The sequence below is a fragment of the Asterias rubens genome, chromosome 9, assembly GCF_902459465.1.
Source record: "Asterias rubens chromosome 9, eAstRub1.3, whole genome shotgun sequence".
NCBI classification, from domain to species: domain Eukaryota; kingdom Metazoa; phylum Echinodermata; class Asteroidea; order Forcipulatida; family Asteriidae; genus Asterias; species Asterias rubens.
The window spans coordinates 3426047-3436870 of NC_047070.1; the positions used below are offsets into that span (position 1 = coordinate 3426047).

Below are 10824 nucleotides of genomic sequence, written 5' to 3' on the forward strand. Positions count from 1 at the left end.
ATAGGGAGAGGTTGATAGTATAAAACATTGTGAGAAACGGCTCCCTCTGAAGTAACGTAGTTTTCGAGAAAGAAGTAATTTTCCACGAACTTGATTTCGAGACCCCAGTATTAGATTTGAGGTCTCGAAATCAAGCAACTTCGTGTGACAAGGGTGTTTTTTCTTCCATTATTATCTCGCAACTTCGACGACCAATATTGAGCTCAAATTTTCACAGGTTTGTTATTTTATGCATATGTTGAGATACACAACGTGAGAAGACTGGTCTTTGACAATCACCAATAGTGTCCAGTGTCATTAAAATGGAGTTAACCAAAAGACGATTATTTCATTGCAGATTTAGTCACACTGACGAAGAGAATTTTGATAAGTACCAATCAATACGCGATGTTCGTATTGGCAACCTTTGACTTTTTCAAGTATCGGCCGGTACAGCGAAAACACGAGCTAATCCATATAGGTGTAGACGCATACGTACAGCAATCACAGAAAATTATTGATTGATTCGTTCCTTTGTGTGTTAACTGTAGGCCTAAATTAGTCGCCAAATTATTGCATTTTTTAAATTTATTTTTTATTTGTGTGTGAATAATTGTAATAAAAAGGGAACTCTGCTTTAATTTTTTTAATTAAAATGTTAAAGGCTATAGTTTAATATTCTTCTAATTCACCATAATTACTGTTGTTGATTTCCTTTTTTTATTTTGTTGTATCTCTGTATTTACATTCAGGCTTCACTGGTCTGTTTTAGTGAGATTGTTTTAAACTTCAATAAACAATAAACTGCTTTTAATGGATATTGTTTCAGCATACGTGCCACTAATAACTGAGTTAATTATATCAATGTCAGACAAAACCTATCAACAGCAGTATCAAACAAAATATTTTACTAGAGCGAAGATAGCGTAAAGCCCGGTTAATACTTCATGCGAATGAGATAGGAATGCTTTAACGTCACAAATTCGCAACGAATAATTCGCATGAAATGGTAGAGCTCAACTGGTCAATTATCTTGCATTCGCATTTGCAGAAAGTATGAACTGGGTTTAAGGCTCAATTGAGAAAAAAAGAAAAGAAAAAAAACAAAACCTTGAGATTAAACTTGATGTTATGCTACAAATGCATTTTACATGACGTTTAAGAAAAAAAAAAATGAACATTGTGTTTAGGCAATAAAGCATAAAGTAATATTAACATAAACAACATTTAAAATTAATCGCGATCAAGAAAATAACTTTTTATCAGTTTAATACAAGCTCACACGTTGTGTTTGTGATTTGCAGCATCAATTACACTTCTAACGGTGAACAAACTGCACGGGGAAATTCTTTCACCATTACCTCACACAGCTGCAGTTTTGCAGGCGTGTCTTTTGGTATGTCTACAAAAACGTGGCGCGCCCTCACCGGCGGGTCACATTTAAACTCAATGATGCCACCAAGTGGTGCAGCCTGTTCAGCCGTCACTGGTTCCCCGCATATGTCGTTGTTGGTAAGGATGGGGTCTATCCCTGCTCTAGCAACGGCACCAGTCAAACGATCGCCTATAAATAAAAAAATTATCATAAAAAAGCATTATGTAGGCGGTTCAATTTCTGACAGTTTTCAAGCCCCCAAATTAAGCAAAAGCCACAGTCGTCTGTGATTTAGAAGTAATATAACTTACTGCAACAGAAGATCCTGTTGATGATTGTAATCGTTCTGATGCAATGCTCGCCCTCAAGATCAACTCTCCACCAAGGATCTATATCGCCACCATCCTTATCCGCTGTTGGCAAAGAATCGAACGACCACCTTTTATTATGTTGTATAAGGGAATAAAACATTAAAATAATTACTAAAATGCCAGCATGTCCTAATTCTGCATTATTAAAGTCGCATATACAATCGGTTTCCCCATAAATTATGCTTCAAAGGGTACGGTACTCGTTCCTTTGAATGTATTTATTGCACAGGCTGTTCTTAACGTATAGTCATTGCTGCTAAAGCGCACATACAAAGCTGCGACGAGATACACGTTTTGTATCTACCCGTCATGTATTCATCGGACTCATTCTTTCACAAACCAAACAACATCGTGTTTAATGAAGTAAATCAGGTTTTGTGAGTGTGAACATGTCTACGCATCAAAACCGAAGATTTCAGTAAAAGGGATCCGAAAAAAGAACATATCGACTGTCCTCGTTTTGTTTTGTGTACTAAACTAATGGAAATTCCCCGGACAAAGGCTTGGGATGTTTTTGCCTTTACTTGTGTGTGTGCAATCTCCGTTTTGTGTTGCTGTCACACCTTTGCCGTCTACAGCCTTGTAAGATGAGTATTGAACACTGTGCGTCGAACTTTGCTCAGTTGGTTTGCCAATTATGGAGAAATCCACTGAAAAGAACAAACACAGTTATTTTAGATTGGAATTAATTCCAACTTAACGGCAAGTCGCTCACGTCCTAACCTTAATGAACCTTACATTTTGAATAAAAGTCCGTACCGGTACCTCTGGACTGTGCCAAAAGAACTTAACACGTATAATACATTTAGAGTACTGTATAAAACACAAAAATCCTGTGTCAATAACCAATGAAACACACTAAAAACCAGTATTTCTGCTTGAATTCCTGACCGTTTTATTCCAGACATCCGAGCTTTACAAATACACAAATCTAGACATACGAAAACATCTCCATCCGAGCGGGTTCCCCAATCATCAAGCATAGGGCTCCACCGGCAACTAGCTCCACTACCGCGGAGCCGTGCTGGTGCCCTCTGCTGGCGTATTGACACGAATGTTACAGTACTTATAGGCCTATCCCATTTTGAGGTACGATATTGTTTTATTTGCACGAAGTGGCAGAAGTGTTTAAGGTTCAAACTAGGCCAAAAGTAAAATATATCAACTATAATCGTTACTTCTCAGTATGCCGGGGGGAAAAGAAGTTTCAAAGGAGACAACACCAACCTGGACAATCCCAGAAGATGGTTGTTTCCCTCTCAATGGCGCTGGTTGATGACTGATCTTTGGTGTCATCATAAACTGAGGGATAAATAAGACAAAATTAAAATATTATTTGAAACAAATTTGACATAACAATCTGTCACATCATAAGTATTGAAACATAACGCCGTGAAACATTAAACGCCTGTGCCCTTGAGCGTAGTCTTTTTTCTAGGCCTTCGTGAATTGGACAACTTGTTTTTCGTTATGTTTCGTGTTTGGTAGGCGATGCATTCATTCGCCTCGCGCAGGTGGTCTTCCCTTCCAGCTGTTTGGGAACGCGGCTCTAGAAAGCCTAGCCATTCCGGACTATGAAGGGGTAAACCCTGTTGCAGACACTGGAGTAGTTGGCATCTAATTTGTTTCGGCAGACCAAACCAGTTAAGTGTAGCCCTCACATTATAAAGTGGCCGTGCGGCTTTGCGATGGTAGGCGACTACCTAGTCGAACAGCTAAATACAAGTATTCTAAAAAATAAAATAAAAAACAGTAAGGCGAAGAACGCTCTAGCGAGTTTTGTAGCTCATTTTGCAGTGTTTCTTCTGTATTAAAATTGCATTGTCTTTGTTTCTGAAAATGCCGTCATTTTTGCCTTAATATCAACCATGGTATGCATACCTTTTTGATAACATTGGCAACCAAAGATTGTATGCAGTCTGACGAATATCTTATCCAGATACAAGGGCGCCCCCTGTTGATATGATATATTATGAGTAGTCAGTCCGCCGAGTACAGCAACATACTCGCATGGATCTTCGTACGGTAAGACCCATCGGTGTGGATTGTTAGAGTTGAGATCGTACTTCAATCCGTTGTGGCAAGCGTGTTGTGACGAGACTAGAGAAACACCTGAAATGCAACGTTGTTGTGAGTTTAATATTGTTATCGACTCTTTCAGTGACCCCAAACCCTACATCCTTACTTCCTTCCATCAATCCATCTATGTACCTTTTCCTAACACAATACACAAAGCTAGATTTACATTAAACGTACACAGTTTGAATATTATGATGGTAGAAAGCTTCCCTTGAAGTTGTACATACTGAGGTGTTGTAGTTTTTGAGAAATAAGTGTTCGTCTCAGTCTTATCATGTAAAAAACGTAGCATAACTGGTTAAAACCAGTTATGCTATGATTATGGTATAATATATATTATTATATATATTAAATAATTTTCGTCTTCCTGAGACGATAGTTATGTTGTGACTTGTTTTACTCATTTCTCAAAAACTACAGAACCCCAGTTAGTAATATTTCGAGGAAAACTTTCCACTATCATTATCTTCAAACCCCGTAAGTTTAATGTAAATCTGTGGACATTTTGAAAAAGTACATTATAAACATAATAACTATACACCTTCACCAAAAAACAAAAAACAGAAAGATATTTCGAATGTATTACAGCCACTTTAACATAGTATAATAAGGGAATAAATAATGTGCTTGGCCGGTTTTAAACACCCAGTTAATACCGGTTGCAGTCGGGATGCAATAATTCCCATTCATATACACTTTTTGAAAAAAAATGCAACAATTATAATTGTTCAATGATTTCTTTCAACAAAAACACCCCCTGTTTCCCTGCCTCCAGCTATGAATGGTAAGGCCCTCTGATAAAAACTCCTTATAAGGAGTTTGGCGTGCGCGTTGCACGTATCGCGTGATGTGTCACAGATGTTCCAGACGTTGCTCTCGACCAATATGAAAGAATAAACATAAGCACAGGTGCAAGCTCGCGTGTCACGCCCGCCCATGCTTATACAATTCTGGCTGTGGTTATATCATCCATTTAAACACCCACACGAGATGTCCTCCAAATCAATCAAAATGGAGAAACTGTCAAATGAATAAAGAGAAAAAAGGTGTAGCGACGAGTTCTTAAACGGCCGTTTAAAACCTGCAGGGTCAACGACCCCGCAAGGTTTTAAACATCCATTAAGAACGAGTCACTACTCTTTTATACCCATTCATGAATGCCTTTTTGGTTAAAAGGCGTAACAAAGTATAAAGAAACTCTGTAAAACTTATCCATATTGGACGTTTTTGAGCTCTCTACGTCTATGTGTTGTATTGTTATGACAGTTTCCGGATCCGTTCGTGCGCGTATAGTCTTGGTGCAAGACATTCTCGCTTTCCTCTCACACACAGCGCGGCCAACTCATCGACAGCGCCTGCATCGCCCGTAACAAGAAACGTCTTGCACCAACACTAGCGATTAATATCTGAAAACAGCCGGTTATAAACTGCAGAGCTCCAGCTGGTCATAATATCAACCGTTCAAACACCCCCACGTGACGCGCTCTCCACCAATAGGAATAGCGAAACTGTCTGAGGTATTTATGAATGTGGTTTTGTTCTACGGGTTGCCGACAAAGGCTACCAGCGGGTTCAACCCATATCCATTTTGTAGAACTGCACCCATGAAGGTGACGTCACATGACACTCAATGGCGTTATTAACAGTACCTTTCTTTGCTTGAACACCAATAATGTTTCAGCTTGATCGTTCAAGTTCATGTGTGAAAATATTAAACGTTGAACAATGCACATTTTTCAGTAGGATTTGAAACTTTGCATGGTGGAAATGCGATATAGAAAGGTTTGCGGTAACACACACCATGTAATGACTTAACTCGAATGAGTTGTGGTGGTTCTGAAAAGAACCGTTGGTTTCAACGGAACTCGATTGACGTCACGAACAGCGCCCTCTCGGGTCGGGCTTATTTTTCAAATTTGTAAATAACATGGAAACTAATTTTTGTAAACCTGAGTTAATTGTTTATTCATATTCCACTCATCAAAACACATGTTTTACCGACAAAAGCTTTATTTTGACAAAATACCACTTCCAGTTGACTTTAATGTAGCCCCAAAGTTGTATCCATATGTCGCCCGACCTTTATGTGGCCCCAATGTGTACCTAGATGTCGCCCGACCTAATGGTAGCCCCAAAGTTGTATCTATATGTCGCCTGACCTTTATGTGGCCCCAATGTGTACCTAGATGGCGCCCGACCTAATGGTAGCCCCAAAGTTGTATCTATATGTCGCCTGACCTTTATGTGGCCCCAATGTGTACCTAGATGGCGCCCGACCTAATGGTAGCCCCAAAGTTGTATCTAAATGTCGCCTGACATTTATGTGGCCCCAATGTTGCACCTATATGTCGCTCGACCTAATGGTAGCCCCAAAGTTGTATCTATATGTCGCCTGACCTTTATGTGGCCCCAATGTGCACCTAGATGTCGCCCGACCTAATGGTAACCCCAAAGTTGTATCTATATGTCGCCCGACCTTTATGTGGCCCCAATGTGTATCTAGATGTCTTCCGACCTAATGGTAGCCCCAAAGTTGTATCTATATGTCGCCTGACCTTTATGTGGCCCCGAAGTGCACCTAGATGTCGCCCGACCTAATGGTAACCCCAAAGTTGTATCTATATGTCGCCCGACCTTTATGTGGCCCCAATGTGTATCTAGATGTCGCCCGACCTACTGGTAGCCCCAAAGTTGTATCTATATGTCGCCTGACCTTTATGTGGCCCCGAAGTGCACCTAGATGTCGCCCGACCTAATGGTAACCCCAAAGTTGTATCTACAATATGTCGCTCGACCTTTATGTGGCCCCAATGAACAGACAAAATACAACTAATTTTAATTTTGAAACTAAGGTGTTGATTTATTTTAAATAAATACCAAATTGACAAGTTACAAATTAAATAAATACGAAATGAAGTAACCTTGAGAATAGTTCTAAAACCAAGTTTTTCTGCTCGCGTCGATAGACTTAAGTTTTTGAATGAACGGGAATAGTATTCTCTACCTGGTAACAATGCTGCCACCCAGCATCCAATTTGTTTTGTTTCGAGTAAGACACAAAATATTAAAAGTTCTTAGTTTATATACTCGAAATTTGTTGTTTTATGTTATAGCAGTTACATTTGTTGAATTTAAACACATATAGAAAGCACGTGTAGTGTGTGGCTATCTCAGCAAAGTCACTACTTAGTCCATGGCCCGTTTACATATACTTTTCCCGTTCTACAAGGTAATCCTATATCATCGTATTTCACGTTCAAAGCATGATCTAAGAAAATAGTGCCCCCAAATTTACTTTATGCACCATACTACATGGTTTTTCATGTATTAAAGGCAGTGGACACTATTGGTAATTGCTCAAAATAATTATTAGCATAACACCTTTCTTGGTGATGAGTAATGGGGATCGGGAGACGTTAATGGTATAAAACATTGTGAGAAACGGCTCCCTCTGAGGTGGAGTAGTTTTCGAGAAAGTAGTAATTTTCCACGAATTTGATTTCGAGACCTCAGATTTAGAACTTGAGGTCTCGAAATGAACCATCTAAACGCACACAACTTCGTGTGACAAGGGTGTTTTTTGCTTTTATTATTATTTCGCAACTTCGATGACCGATTGAGCTCAAATTTTCACAGGTTTGTTATCATATGCATATGTTAAGATACACCAAATGTGAAGGCTAGTCTTTGACAATTACCAAAAGTGTTCACTGCCTTTAACAATTACTTTTTGAAGATGCCGACCTTATCCAAGAGAAGCACGTTCCCAAATCAAGACGGAACGCGCAAGTCTGGTTCCCCTAACGTTTCAACTGTCTTTACAAGGAACCAGGTGAAAGTGAGTAGGTTTTGAAACTTTGCATGGTGGAAATACGATATAGAAAGGTTTGCGGTAACACCATGTAATGACTATCTCTAATGAGTTGGGGTGGTTCTGAAAAGAACCGTTGGTTTCAACTCCTTGAACTACCCCAACTCATTAGAGAAAACCAACGGTTCTTTTCAGAACCACCCCAACTCAGTAGAGATAGTCATTACATGGTGTTACCGCAAACCTTTCAATATCAGGTGAAAGTGTTCGAGTAATAGTGGAATAAAGTTTAATTGAGTTTACCTGCAGGTGTTGGACATTCAAATCTGATCTCATAGTCCAGGCATGTCTCCTGGGGATGAGGTTGATCCAAGTTTTGACACAGGAGTCCGGTAGCAGGAGTGCAACTAAAGACCAAAGACTGTCCGGCAGTGACGTAATCAGTGTGGAGGAATTTCACTCGGCACTCGGCCTGGGTTGGGCTGACGCACACCGATGGGTAAGCCTATTTAAATAAAAAAGTTCGCAATATTAGTCTCTATAGAGTTGAATTCACTTCTAACTTTGGCTGCACTTTGGAGAAGGCTTCATTTGAAATCCTCATGAGAAAGCATGATGGTATACCTCAACTAGAGGGTGACCTCTTATGGAAAAAAACCTACAAAACTTCTTTAAAGGTACACGTTAACTTGGATCGGAAGAGTTGGTCTTTGAGAAGCGTTTATAACCGTTTGTTATAAAAATGCATATACTTAAAAAAAAAAGTTTTAAAAGTAGAATATAATGATCCGCACAGGTATTTCTCGAAATTGCACGGTTATCCTTTTACGTCGCAAACTACTGGTCGGCCATTTGTTTTATGTGCCTATAGGGGCTCCATAAAGAAGATATGAAACTTAAAATCGAAATAAAAAATAAAAACTTCAAAAACCTAACGAAAAACATAGATACAAACAAACCAACTAACCGATCTGACTGCTGCTAGTGTCTCGTTTTCCGTACCGTCTGTAGGGTCATCCACGCTAAACCAAGCAGTCCAAGTGGTAGGGGGCACGATAGGAGGTATCGATTCTGTCAAATTAATTTTTACGAGTCAGCAATGTAGGCTAACTAATAGTTTTCTCAAAACGAATGATTCGAGCTTGACCAATATACTGCTTTTGAATAATTATTTGAGTATCTGCTTGTGGGTTGCTTGCACCACCCTAGATACAACAACATTCATTTCATACTGACTCGAGGTAATGTACAGGGCCAAATTTCATAGAGCTGCTAAGCACAAAAACTTGCTTAGCATGAAATTAATTCTTCTTTGATAAAAACAGGATTACCAACCAAATTTATATTCGTTGCATATTGCTTGTTACTCGTATTCAGCTTTTGTTTGCTTATCCTGAGTGTCACATGGAAATTTGGTTGGTAATCCTGTTTTTATCATGGGAAGAAATTTCACGCTTAGCAAATTTGTGTGCTTAGCAGCTCCATTGAATTGGACCCAGATATGTCGATGATATGTTCAACTTTAGTTTAACAATCTATTTAGCAATAAATTGGATTATAGAAACTTAGCAACAGAGCAGATGAAAATAGAGCCAGCATGGTAGGACAAAAAGTGATGCAGAGAAGAACTGATTTGATAATGGGAGACTTTTGGGACGCTTGGTGGCAGCAGACTTACCAGGTAAAATCCATTGTTCTCGGTCATGTGCGCACGCTCAGAACTACGTAAACAATGGGAATATACCTGGTAAGTCTGCTGCCACCTAGCGTCCCAAAGTCTCCCATTGTTACTGAGTTGATTTTTGAAATTTACAATGGGCGTTACAATGATGAACTTAATCTTCGTGTTTGTTCTTGAAAACCGAAATTGTACAAATCGAAGACAAGTTGCAGTGAGAATCTACCCCAATGTAAAAGTTTAAAGTTCTTGTGTCTGTGAGTATTCGCGATAGTTTAGGTTTTGATGAATAGTTAAAGGCAGTGGACACTATTGGTAATGACACAAAATAATTGTTAGCATAAAACCTTACTTGGTAACGAGTAATGGGGAGAAGTTGGTAGAAACAATGTGAGAAACAGCTCCCTCTGGAGTAAAGTAGTTTTTGAGAAAGAAGTAATTTTCCAAGAATTTGATTTCGAGACGTCAGATTTAGAATTTGAAATCAAGCATCTAAAAGTGCTGACAAGGGTGTTTTTTCTTTCATTATTATCTCGCAACTTTGACGGCCAATTTAGCTCAACTTTTCAGATTACAAACCTGTTTGTAATTTTGTGTATAGGTTGAGATACAGCAAGTGCGAAGACTGATCTTTGACAATTACCTCTAGTGTCCACTGCCTTTAATTGTTTAAACATGACTTGTAAGAAAACTGAGAAAGGGTCGGTTCCTGTTGCAGTTACAATTTATGTCAAAATATATAGGTTGTCTTAACAGGGACCTCGAAACTTACCAGGTAAACAAACTCCTGCGGTGAAACTCATTTGAAGAAAAACTAGCTGAAAAAGGAATAGCGAGCAATTTGAAGACAAGTTGAGTTTCGCTTAAAGACATTGGGCACTTTTGGTAATTTCTCAAAAAAATGTTAGCATAAAAACTTAGTATTTAGCGTATCGGGTATTTAGCGTATTTATTGTTTTTAGCGTGCGCCTAGCGTCATGATTTTTTATTGGCACGGCATGCGCTTCACCGTGCAGGGTCATCCGCACAGCAGCCGGCAGTGTGTGCAGTCTGCTCCGTGGAACGTAGTTCTGTACGTAGGCATCGTACCGACCAGGTACCAGACATAGTGTACTGGGCCAGACTACACATTTTTGTCTTCAAATATCGCGCCTCGATAATTGACGCCACAAACAGCGCCCTCTCGGGCCGGGGCCTACTCTTAAATTTGGAAAGAGATAAGAACTGATTTTTTAGAACCTTGGTTAACTGCTGTTTATTCACATTCCACTCATCAAAATACATAGTTTAGTGACAAAAGCTTTATTTTGACAAAATACCACTTCCAGGCTAGGTGAGCCTTACATTAATTGTGCGATTATGGCCCATTAACTTACTTGGGCATTGTTGCTGTCTTCCGCGTCATCGACCACAATCAATATCCTTAATAACGATTCCTGTCAGAATGGTCTCGAGCCTTTAGACCCAATCAATCAAAATGCCAAGTCATCACCCAGGTGATGACTTGGCATTTTGACTGATTGAGGAAGTA

General features: G+C 39.3%; 1 protein-coding gene across 1 annotated transcript; it reads right to left on the minus strand.

The window, feature by feature from the left end:
• Positions 1 to 1262: 1262 nt before the first annotated feature.
• LOC117294673 lies at positions 1263 to 10100 on the minus strand. The gene is made up of 8 exons (XM_033777180.1): positions 10066 to 10100; positions 8583 to 8686; positions 7919 to 8120; positions 3607 to 3837; positions 2953 to 3027; positions 2250 to 2375; positions 1666 to 1767; positions 1263 to 1543 (listed from the first exon to the last, which is right to left on the minus strand). The coding sequence occupies exons 1-8, from the start codon at positions 10094 to 10096 to the stop codon at positions 1290 to 1292; spliced, it is 1125 nt and encodes a 374-aa protein (XP_033633071.1). The 5' UTR covers positions 10097 to 10100; the 3' UTR covers positions 1263 to 1289.
• Between the last annotated feature and the right edge of the window lie 724 nt (positions 10101 to 10824).